The sequence below is a fragment of the Triturus cristatus genome, chromosome 4_1, assembly GCF_964204655.1.
Source record: "Triturus cristatus chromosome 4_1, aTriCri1.1, whole genome shotgun sequence".
Taxonomy (NCBI): domain Eukaryota; kingdom Metazoa; phylum Chordata; class Amphibia; order Caudata; family Salamandridae; genus Triturus; species Triturus cristatus.
Genome location: NC_140585.1, coordinates 1,237,232,817 through 1,237,245,453, shown reverse-complemented (window position 1 = coordinate 1,237,245,453; position 12,637 = coordinate 1,237,232,817). Strand labels below are relative to the sequence as shown.

The 12,637-nt window shown below is 47.8% G+C and overlaps 1 protein-coding gene across 5 annotated transcripts in view; it reads right to left on the bottom strand.

Moving 5' to 3' along the window:
* ZNF740 (zinc finger protein 740) overlaps positions 1-12,637 on the bottom strand; it is a 240,497-nt gene that overhangs the window by 220,315 nt on the left and 7,545 nt on the right. For 3 of the 5 annotated variants that reach the window (XM_085654652.1, XM_085654653.1, XM_085654651.1), the window contains exons 2-3: positions 12,215-12,311; positions 2,418-2,570 (exon numbers count right to left, since the gene is read on the bottom strand). In XM_085654652.1, coding sequence (XP_085510778.1) covers positions 2,418-2,570; positions 12,215-12,238 — 177 coding nt within the window. In that variant the 5' untranslated portion in view covers positions 12,239-12,311. The remainder of the gene's footprint in view (positions 1-2,417; positions 2,571-12,214; positions 12,312-12,637) is intronic. The other 2 variants (XM_085654655.1, XM_085654654.1) reach the window with 1 other exon arrangement.

Genomic DNA, 12,637 nt, shown 5'->3' with positions numbered 1-12,637 from the left:
GTGATCCTGCTTACTGGACATGGCAGAGAAGTCTGGCATGATTTATATGGGAAAACAAACTCTACTTATAGCCTTTAAATTGTCTGAAATATTTCTGGAGCGACCAGCAGTCAGATTAGCATGGATCTACGATCAAGCTCTTCTAGCAACTAAGAAAGCATTTCTTAGTTACGATGCAGCATCTGCTGGAGAATTAACATCCATATTCTGGAAGGGGACTCACTGGAGGATAGCATAATCACATACTTTGAAACAAAATAGCGTTCATCATTCACAGTATTGTTATGTTGTGGCACTGCCCTGATGTACAGGTGTATTGGGGCGATGTATTGACACTACTCGCGCGCGACACTGACGGGCAACTACCGCACACATGGGAAGCATGCATCTTAGGATTGTATAAGCGCACAAAAAACAACAAAGTGCAGGCACGCTTCTGGGACATGGGCCTTATAACGGCCAAGCGCTTGCTCACCAAACACTGGAAGGCCACGGCCCCCCCACACGTTAGACATTGGAAAGCCTCCTTCGTTAACTGGGCGCAAGCGGAGAGTGCGGTGCTCCTTCGCGAGGAAACCGCGGGGCTCCTGAAGTTCCCCATCGCCCAGCCTTGGGATAACCTCCTCAAAGCATTTCAGGAGGCCTGCCAGGATCGAGGGGTAACCTGAGTCTCTGGAGTCTGCCGATCTCTTGCTGATTGGCAGCGACAGCACTACAACTTCGACGGAGCTTGCTCCCGCCCCCCCCACCCCCGCTCGCCTCTGGTGGCCCCTACTCCCGCCCCAAATGGGCCAGCCGCCAGGGATCTATCACTGTACAGATATCGCGCGCACCCAGTGAACGCTGCTGCCAAGATCTGTAGCAATGCGCATAATGCCTGGCTGAGGACCCAGACGAGAAGACACGACCACTTCGCCCCACCCTGCCATTCCCTCTTCACCGCAGCGGAGCACCCTGCGCGCCAATAACATAAGTGTGGACGTTGACGCTTTGAGATCCCAATCTACCTGGGGGGCCCTTCCCCCCACCCCCGGCCGCTGCTTCCCACGTGCACCGCGCAGACCCGCTGTGCCCCGCCCGATAACTGCTGGCCCCCCCGCTCACACGCAGGATGATCTCCACTCCCCCCCCTCTCCCCCTTGATCCCACCTGACTTTATGACCCTAACCCCTACTCCCCCTACCGCCACATATGCGTAGGGAACAGTTTGTTTAATGGTCACGTTCCCTGACCGGATTTCTACCTAATCACAGATAGCAGACGATGGATGCGCCGTCCGGCACCCCCGAAGCGCTACCCTAATTAGCGTACCCTGTTCACTGGCAGCGGAGCAGCGATGACATGCGTACCCTACCAGGGACGGGTACGTCCAGAACGTGCAGAAAGGCCTTGCCAGGGGCACATTGCGTTGAATACTGGACGTGCCCCGACAAACAGCGGCTCTAAGGGCGTTGCGCGGGGGAGACGGATGCGCGCCGAGTAGCCCACACATGGACTCGAATTGCGAAGCTGCAGATTGGATCCACCGGACTTAAGCGTTAGCTTCTATGCCTCAGTGAGCTATACCGAAACACTGTTGTCGCGCTCCGGCCCGCATTGCGAGAATGACGCTAATGCTGAGCTGACCAGAGGCCCTTCCGCTTGAGGTTAACCGCGATGACCTGCACAACTCTAGATAGGGGCCTGGGTGGCGACCGCGGTGCGGGCTGGTATATAGCGCCATCTTTGTTGCTGACACTACGAATAAGGAACACCACAACAAAACACCAAAAAAACAACATAGACCTGCCGATTAATCAAAATACACACCTAATGACTGTAATAATGCAAACGTGTATAGCGCCGCCGGACCCCCGGGTTGCCGGCTGAATGGCTGTGTCATACTGTCTGGACGCATATACCTATTGTCTAATTGACTCGACACTTAGGATGGTGAATGTACGCTATAGGATGATGACACTGAACAATAAAGGTTTTTAAAAAAAAAAAAAAAATCATTCACAGTATTGTTTTTATTACACCCAGAAGTGATATTTATCTTTCTCACTTGTTCTATTAAGTATGTGAAGTACTGTAAAGTGACCCAATAGTCTCCAAAAATGCAATAAACAGATTTACAAAAAAAAAAAAAAAAAAGAGACCCCCCCCCATTCTCAAGAATGCGCATTTTGCATTAGAATAAATCCTGGTTAATAAAGGAACGCAAACATACAAAAACATAGCCTCTAGCTGGGGGCAAAATATAGCTTTGTACAGTCTGAGGTGTTTGCTTCGGCTGTGAATAGGGGCTATAAGCAGATTTAAGTGTTTTAATTCAAAAGCTTACTATGGACAGGGGTCACAAATGTTATTTACATTTTTTCAACAGGAGGACAGGAGACAAAAAGATAGAATGCATAATCTAAACCCTCTCCTACCCGTGGTGCATAACTCAGACTCAATGGGAAGTTGCTACCATCTCGCCTCCCAGAATGGTTGCTCAGCCGAGCGTTCAGCATGCTCATCTTCCTGCTTGCCGCAGAATGTATCATGCTCATACCAGGAAACATATCGCCACTCAGGAGACTGCTCTACAAAAAACAGCAAAGACATAAGAAAACACATAGAATAAATCGATTAGGCAGAGAATAATTTAGGGCAGGACCTGCATTTAAAATGAGATGAATGCAACTTTCTCCTCATAAAGAAAAGGATAATAAATACAAAAATGGTACTCTGTAATAAATGTGAAGAGGAGGCACTACCTTTCTTGGAAAATTATTTCAGATTTCTCATTTTCTAAATACAATGTTTAAGGACTTAAGAACTTTGCTTTAAAACATTAGGGAAATGTTATACGTGTGATCCTAGTTCTGCATTGTTGGTATTCTCACTGAAATTATGAATGCAGAATAGTCCAGTCTCATGCCGGAACCCCAGAACTAACTAACGATCTATCTATACACACACACACACACACACACACACACACACACACACCCCTCCCCTCCCCCCCCCCCCCCCCCCATGTGAGCTCGTCACCTCACAGGAGCCTTTTAAACGCAGGGGAGGAGGGAGAACACTGCATCAGTAGAGAGTAGATGTTAATGTGACCTGTGAAGACATGGGAAGCATTTCCAGCAAACCCGGAGGACTTTTCTTTACTCTCTACTACTTCTGCTCTCTACTGATGGAAGGCTAACCCCAGAAACACTGTCTCTAGAGATAGCACTATCTCCACCAACTTTAGTGAAAAACTACAGCAACTTTGAAGTAAGCGGACTGCATTTACCAGAATGCAATGGGGTGAACTGTGCTGGGATGAGAGGCAGTGTGCTCCCTCCCATTCTATTGGTCTGGTAAGTGTTAAGGTCATGGCTTGCTCAGCTGCCAGAGTTCATGTTGATGGCTGTGTTTTTGAAGTCAATGGAGTCTATGTTGTTGGCAATAGAACCAAGAGAGTTGAAGACAGTACCTTATGCAATGGAGTTGCCGTCGACTCTTTTGATGGTTAGCATGTCGGTGCCGAAGGTCTCAACGTCTACCTATTCTCTAGTGATTGACGGGATTATCTAGAATGATGACAATGACACCCTTAATGTCTCTTCCCCCTGTATCGCCATTAATGGGAGGATGCTGGAGCTGTAAAGGGAACCCCCTCTTTTTCAGTTTTTACACTCTTCTGCAGCTCTGAGCTCTTCCAGCTTCCATCTAAGGTGACTCTCTCTGTCCCTGAGGGTTTCTTTTTATCATTGAATAGTTAGACAGACCACACCTAGGCTATGTGTGGTCTTTCTACACATAGGCTATAGAGCTGTGGGGGAGGCCATGACTCCTATAGAGGACAGACTGACCCGAAAAATTGATCAGGCTTTGGCAGACTGACTACCCTTCCCACAGCGCCTGTCCCCCCAGTCTGGGACCCCAGAGATTTCTCCACCATCGGACCGTGCCCCTCCCTCGACCAAGCTCACCTGCAATATGGAAGTTGATCTGAACGCCTTTGACAGGCTCAAACTGGCCTTTCTAGCCACTAAACCAACCCTGCCACCTACAGGGGAGGTTTTCCCAGCCCCAGACAACGCTACCCCCTCCAACGACACAGGGGACGCGGACACAGCACCAGGCCCTTCCCGACCGTGGCTTCCCTCCGACATCCCACGATGTCTCTGACATGCTAGTTCCCGATGACATTATCCACCCTCGCTCCTCAGAATGGGCCCTGTCGTACGAAGTCGCCAATTAAGTGGCATTGCGTATTCGCAAGCCTTTGAAAAAAGAGCCCATAACTGCCTTAGAGCAGAGTCCCCGGCTGTCTCTGGAGGGTAAGGTGGCCCTCACACCCGAGATAGATACACGCAAGGCCACCTCTCTACAAAAGTTCATGAAGGACCCGAAGAAGGGAACTGCTAGGTCCTGGAGGGCATGCCAGGACAAATTTCTGGACATTTTGAGGCCCCTCACCAAAATTTTGGACATGGCAGAGGAAGCCAAACTAACAGGTTCCTTGATTTCCCCAGAGTCCCTTTCGGGGAGGGCACAAAGGACCATTGTATTCTTGGGCAACGCCAACTGTGCCGCTCCCGGAGCCTCGCCGCTCCCTTCTCATTAAGGTAAGACCCCAAGTTAGGGGATCTCGCTGATTCAGACGCAGGGGCTGTGGCACAAGGAGGGCTCTTTGGAGAGGCATTTGTCAAGGAGTTAGGTAAATTCGTAAATACCTTTACCTCCCTTGATAAAGCATAAAGCGCACTCACCTATTCAAAAGGTTTTTTCCCTGAGTTTTACGCGGGCCGGTCGAGGTCGGGCCCGCTCAACCGACCACCCTTCTAATCAACTCCCCAAAAGGGGACAGGGCTCCAGAAAGGGTCAATACCAGGACCAATCATGACTCAGGAATTTCTATCCCACAAGAGGCCGGTGTGGCAGAGGATATCATGGATCAGCATTCTCCTCGAGTCCCGGTCAGTGTTCTCCCATCTTTCTGCGTAAGGGGAGGCAGGGGAATTTTTCTCCAGGCCTGGACTTTCATCACAGGGGACTCATGGGTTCTTCAAACGGTTTGGAGGGTTCCACATTGGTAGACTTGGTGGTCTCTAGTTGGCACAGGTATGCACTTGTGATAAATAGGGACCCTCTCCTCTAGTCAGGGTAACGGGGTACACTCCTAAAATAACCCCTGCTCATCTCCTTGGTAGCTTGGCACGAGCAGACAGGCTTATCTCAGAGGCAGTGTGTAAAGCATTTGTGAACACATACAGTAACCAAGTGACAACACTACAAATGGACACCACACAGGTTTTATATAAAAAATAAGTATTCTTTATATAGATTTACCACAAGACCATTAAACGACAAAAACACACAATACTGTTACTTTAGATAGTAGAATTTTGCTTAGTTCTCATAAGTTCTTAAAATGCGACAATTTAAGTCAATGTACCTTTTAGATGCGACACGCAGGGCAACGAAAGTGTTGAAACGATGTTGATGCGATGAAGTTTTTGGAGCAAAGAAATAAAGACGTAAAGATCTTCCAGATGCGGTACGCTTCTCCGATGTTGCGAGAAGACTCGAGTCGATGCTTCAGCTGCAGTGGCGACACCCTTTACGTGATGCGACAGCGGCCTTGGCAGCGGCATGCTTCTCCGTGGATGCGAGGCACTTTTCTTGATGCGGTGCAATACGATGGCTGCGATGGCGACACGCTTCTTCCTCGATGCGAGACTCTTCTCTTGATGCGGTGCAATGCGTCAGCTCCGATGGCGACACGCTTCTTCGGCATTGGGAGACACTTCCTGGATGATGCGAGACGCTTCCGCTCGATGCGATGCTGTAGCGGCGACACACTTTACGAGATGTGACGACAACAGCTCCGACGGCGGCACGCTTCTTCTGGTGTCGCGCTTCCAGCTCCTTGCGACACGCAGTCCCTCAGAAGGCCCAACAACAGCAGCAGGCACTTCTAAAGAACTCTGGGGAGCTGGGGGGTGAAGTCTGTTGTTCCTGAAACTTCAGCAGGAGGCAAACTCTTTCCCAAGCCCTTGGAGATCCTTCACAAGTTGAGCAAAAGTACACACAAAGTTCCTTTCTCCTCTCTTTGGCAGTAAGGTGACCACTGCAGGCCAATCCCCCAGTTTCAGGGATAGTTTCCTCCTCAGCTTCTTCTGGTTCCTCAGCAGAGGTTCTTCTTGTTTTCCCAAAGTGATCTAAATTTTTGGGATCAGGGTCCCAATATTTATACCCAGAAATCCTTTGTCCTCTGAAGGCAGAGGGGCCTTTGCCCAGTCCAAACCAGTTCCTGAGCACTCTGTTTACCAGGCTTCTCCTTTCCTTTCACAGTGCAGGGCAGAAACATTAGACGCCCCACAGGAGGTGGAGCCAGCATTGTGGAAGGCAAGTACAGCCCTGGAGCACTTTGTTAACAGGATTCCTTCTCTTCATTCACTGTGCAGGGCAGAGACATCAGCTGCTCCCCAGGAGGTGGAGCCAGCATTGTGGAAGGCAGGCACAGCCCTATTCAGGTCACAGGTGCAACTCCTCCCACCCATATAGATACAGATCTCTCTATTCACCACTGGGGCACCTCACCCTGTCTCCTGGAATTCCCCAGCCCTTTCACTCAAACTCCAGACAAAGGAATACACACAGCCTAGCAGAGGCAGGTTTGAATGGTTAGACAAGAAAATGCCTACTTTCTAAAAGTGGCATTTTCAAACACAGAATGTTAAAACCAAGTTCACTAAAAGTTGTATTTTATCATCCTGAGTTGAGGCATACTAAATTCGAATTTCTGCCATGTTCTCTGAGTCAGTAAGGATTATGAGATGTAATAACCAAACTGCCCATTCTGGCCTATGGAGAACAGGTAGCCTTGCAATAGTGAAAAACGAAAATGGCTGTAATTCACTATTAGAACATGCCACACACACCAGGGCATGTCCTACCGTATCCTTACAATGCACCCTGCCCTTGGGCCTACCATAGGGGTGTCTGATATGAAGAAAGGGGAAGGTTTAGGGACTGGCAAGTGGGTGCACTTGCCCAGTCAGCATAACAGTACCAGACTGCATGCAGGCTCTGCAATGGCAGACCTTAAACACATGTTTACAGGCTGCTTCTGTGGGTGGCACAACCAGTGCTGCAAGCCCACCAGCAGTATTTGGATTACAAGCCCTGGGCACTCCTGGTGCACTGTACTAGGGTCTGACAGGTAACCCAAACCAACCAATCATTGAATCACAAATTATACATCAATTTACAATAGGGAGCACTTGGACTGGGGCACTGGACAGCAGTGGCACAGTGCCCTAAGCAACTAACACCAGCAAAAACGTATGAGGCAACAGCGAAAAATGGAAGGGAGACTCACGCCAATGTGCCAGGTCTAACACACACAGATTATGTCGGCGAACCCTTTCAAGACACAAACCCAGTCCTATCCAGTTCTCTCAACAAAAGGCCATCTTGGTGGACGCAGAAGTAACATCGCTTCTGGTCAAAGGTGCTATCGCCCCCTCAACCCCAGGAGTTCATCAGCAACGCCTTTTTAGTAGACAAACAACCTGTAATGAATCTCAGCATATTCAACAAGTGGCTGGTTTACCGCCACTTCATAACGGAAGGAATTGATCCCCTCAGGAATGTGCTGCGCCCTCTACACTGGATGGTACGGCTGGACTTAAAAGACGCCTACTTAGTTATTCCAGTCTTTACACCTCGCTGCCGCTTTCTCCAATTCATTTGGCAAAATCAGACGTACTAATTTACCGCCCTTCCCTTCGGCCTATCCTCAGCTCCTTGGTGCTTCACCACGGTCCTCAAGCCAGCGGTGGAGTTCGTGAGAGCTCGAGGTATACAAATGATTGTATACCTGGATGATATCCTCCTCATGGACACAGGGCCCCATCAACTTCTGTGCCACCTCCGGATGGCGGTGGACCTTCTCCAGGGCCTGCGGTTTGCGGTGAACGAGACAAAATCCATTCTTACGCCTTCCCAGGTACTTACATTTCTAAGCTTTGTGATAAGACTACTTCCTCCACTCAGTCTTCTGACCAGAAAGGTTTCAAAGATTCGACACAAATTCAGGCACTCTCTCGCCAAACCTCAGGTGTCACTCAGACAATTGGCCCAGATAGTGGGTCTCCTCTCCGCCTCCATGCAGGTCATCTTCCCAGGCCCTCTCCACTATTGAGCGCTTCAACGCCTCAAACCAACGTACTTAGGCAGGGGTCGTCTTTACTCCCACAAGGTGAATCTGTTCGAAGAGGCCCGGGAGGACATTGAGTGGTGGTTGGAGCACATGGTAATCTGGAACGGCCAAGCAATCTTCGGGTCCGCACCAGACCTGGTGATAGAATCCAACGCCAGCAGAGCAGGCTAGGGGGCCAGATGTGGCGAGTTTTCCACGGGGGGGTTGTGGTCTCTACAAGAACGAAGATTACATATCAACTGCTTAGAACTCCTGGCAGGTTCTTTCGCCGTCCGTTGTAGGACAAGAGACTCCATCCAGTCTTCTGTCCTCTTAAAGATGGACAACATCTCGGCAGTCCATTATATCAACCATCTGGGGGGCACGAGATCCAAAGCCCTCTTGGATTTGGCCACCAGCTTCTGGCAATACGGCCTGGACCACCAAGTGTAAGTCACAGCGGAGTGCCTACCCGGAAAAGAGAACCAAATAGTGGACTTCCAATCAAGCAGCTTCAGGGACTCCAGCCTCTGGAAGCTCGACCCAGAGGTCTTTGTGATGTTGAACGACCGTTGGGGTCCTTTTTCGATGGACCCTTTTGCCTTGAGACTGGACCGTCAACTTCAATGTTTTTTCAGCTGAAGACCGGACCCTTTGGCAGTAGCTACGGATACCTTCCTCCAGGACTGGAGTCGGGAGAAGGGGCACGTGTTTCCCCCTTTGAAATGATCACAAGGGCGACAGCTCAGATCAGGAGACAACGAGCATAAGTGGTAATGATCACACCCGCATTGGAGATACTGGAACTTTCCTGGGATTCTCCAATCCTACAACCCTGGTTTCCAACTCTCCTCCTGAGCCCCAATCGAGTTCCCCATCCTCTGATTCAGGGGAACTCACTGTGGCTCATGGCATGGCGGATTACAGGAGGCAATGGAAGATCCCAGGCCTTTCTGAGAAAGCTGAAGCGTCCATGTCCAAGGATTGGGCGGATAGCACAGTCAAACGATACAGGTCCGCATGGGGCAGATGGTCCCGTTGGTGTATGCGACGGAGTCTAATCCCCTGGACGCAGGTGTAGTCCACATTCTAAATTTCCTGGCTCATTTAGCCTCCGATGGTCTTGCCTACAGGTCAATAAATACCTTTCGGTCAGCCATCTCAGCTGGCCATGTGCCGCTTAACACGGCAGTTGGGGAACATCCACTTGTCTGCAGACATCTGCGGGGTATCAGACTGCCTCTGCCACCGGAACCCCGTTACTCAGCCCTTTGGGATGTGAATCAGGTTCTCAACCTGCTCCTTTCCTGGCAACCTAATTGTTTTCTTTCATGGAAGTAGCTGTCAGCTAAGCTGGCCATACTGCTCTGCCTCATTTCCTACTGTCGCTTCTCTGACGTGAGAGCTCCGGATATCACGGGCAGGATCTTTATCCCTAAAGGAGTAACATATACTCTCTACAGAAGGACGAAGTGTCACACGAGTAATCACCTACCCAGAATTTCTGAACTCCCCTAAGCTGTGTCTTGTCCGCTGCTTGAATGCATATAAGGAAATAACTGATGAATTCCTCCCCCCCCCCCGGGAGAGCAGCAACTCCTTATTGCGTTACGCAAGCCTTTTAATGTGGTTTCTTCCCCCACTATAGCCAGGTGGTTAGGTGGGTTATGCAAGAGGCGGGTATTCGCCTTAACGATTTTGGGGCCGACTCAACACGAGAGGCCATGGGCTCTAAAGCATTTGGCTTGGGTGGCCATTTGGAGGATATCCTCAACAAGGCAGACTGGTCCTCGGATTCCACTTTTAAAAGATTCTACTTCAAACCAGTACTGGATATGGCTCACCTCGTGGTGAGCAAGCTTTAAACTAGCATAATCCTCGCCTCGAGTCCTGACCCAGAATGAAAAATTTCCTAGCTAACGTAACGGAAAGTTTCAATTCTATTAAGGACTCAGAGGTAAGGATTATCCTGCCCTAGCTATTTCATATGAAGATTGCCCTCCCCGTATCAGAGTAATACAATTTTACCTCTGAATTGTTTTTTGGGCAGAGGTGCGGCGTGATTGCTTAATGTCTGCTCTCACTGATATTTGTCCACAGACTTTGACAAATTCTTGCCCGATACTTGACAATTTTTTTGTCCTTGTGGGATCTGATGCAAATAAACAAGACTCATAAAAGTGATCAAACGGCTGACTTCACGCTACGAAAGAGGATAAAGGGCCAGTGAGTAAATCTGTGAAGAAGGTCCCCCTTAAGGTAACTAAAGGTCCAAGAGGAGGGGAGAAAAAACAATAGAGCAATCAAAAAAACCTCTATCAGGACCTATATTGCTTTTAACAGAGACTTATACAAGTTCTCTCCTGCCAACCATAAAAGGATAATTAAGAGTACATACAATATAAAGTATTATTTAATAGCCATTTTTTATTTTTTCACTTTTTTCAATTTAATAAATTCTACTTAGGAAGTAGCATCCAGTATTTTATAAACAATACACATACATATTCATTGAACTATCTAAGAAACAGAAAAAGACCTATTTTTGAATGTAAATAACCCCGCCACTAATATAGCACAAAAAAATCTCTCATCATACTCTCAACCATACATCAGTCATACTCATACTGTTAAAATAACAAAAAACATTCAGAGGCTTAGCACGGTCCCACAAGATTGTGAAAGGAGAGAGACAGCAGCTAGAACAGTTGTTTTCTGATGGTGCTGGATCTCTTGGGACCTCTCCTCTAGATGGGTAGGATAGGCCTACGCGCGTTTCGGTGGAAAGCCACCTTCTTCAGGGCCACCAACAGGAGGGGCAAGAGCCCTAAAATAGGAGGGGGTTATCTGAAGTGCAAACAACACGCAGATGGACCAGTATAATTCACTACTCCCCTAAACACAATAGGGCGCAGATTGACCTTTGGTCGTCTAGACAGACAAAACTGCTCCTGAACATTACCAATGTGACTAGTTCTCTAGTTGTTCTACTCCGTTGTTTGCACTTCAGATAACCCCCTCCTATTTTAGGGCTCTTGCCCCTCCTGTTGGTGGCCCTGAAGAAGGTGGCTTTCCACCGAAACACGCGTAGGCCTAGCCTACCCATCTAGAGGAGAGGTCCCAAGAGATCCAGCACCATCAGAAAACAACTGTTCTAGCTGCTGTCTCTCTCCTTTCACAATCTTGTGGGACCGTGCTAAGCCTCTGAATGTTTTTTGTTATTTTAACAGTATGAGTATGACTGATGTATGTTTGAGAGTATGATGAGAGATTTTTTTGTGCTATATTAGTGGCGGGGTTATTTACATTCAAAAATAGGTCTTTTTCTGTTTCTTAGATAGTTCAATGAATATGTATGTGTATTGTTTATAAAATACTGGATGCTACTTCCTAAGTAGAATTTATTAAATTGAAAAAAGTGAAAAAATAAAAAATGGCTATTAAATAATACTTTATATTGTATGTACTCTTTATCATCCTTTTATGGTTGGCAGGAGAGAACTTGTATAAGTCTCTGTTAAAAGCAATATAGGTCCTGATAGAGTTTTTTTTGATTGCTCTAAAGGGCCAGTGAGGACAGACTATATTGGGCTGGAATGTCCCCGATTGGAGGCCACAGGACTGTTTACTGATTGGACATTTTCTTTTACTACTGTTTTTTCCAAGAGTTCATGGGAAACGTAGTTGTTCTTTGTTACTATTGGCTGCTGTTAAATAAAGTGAAGACAGAAGGCATAATCCTCGCCTCCGAGTCCTTAATAGAATAGAAACTTTCCGTTACGTTGGCTAGGAAATTTTTTATTAGTCTCATATTAAATTGATGTAGCTCTCTGGAGATAAAATGCAATTAACACTGTCCTGTTACAGACTTACGGAACTATCACCAGACTATTCATCACTGAGGTGGCTAACTCCAGAAGAATATAAAGGAGTTTGCCTGGGTCCCTGCACATAGGTGGGACTATTCCACATTCATGACTATCATTGAGAATCACACAATGCAGAACATCAAAATCAACAGCAAAACATAGTGGGACTTACTGTTTCACGGTGAGCATGTGACATTTTGCTCTACAGCTTCTCACAACCAGCAGCTTGGAGTGTCAGGGAGATACTCCGGATCCAATGACATATATGCCTAGGGAACAGAAGAGACCTAGTCAGGTATGCAGTTTAAGGACAATCTTGTGTTGACTATATTGGTAAATGAAAGTTATGTTGTAGGAATTATTGTTCAGGTGTTGGAAGAAAAGAACACATTGTTGTCCAAGAACACTCCGATGAAATCTACCAGCTTTTCTGTGTGCTCGAACGTGGTAGCATCCCGGGTGTCTACAAATTGTTGGACAGCAGAGTAGCCTTGTTCCCTGGGAATGCTCATGTATAGTGCGCACACATGTTTGTACATAATGGGGAGTGGTAATTGACAAATACAGGGTGCAGTAATGGGCGCCTAATTTTCCC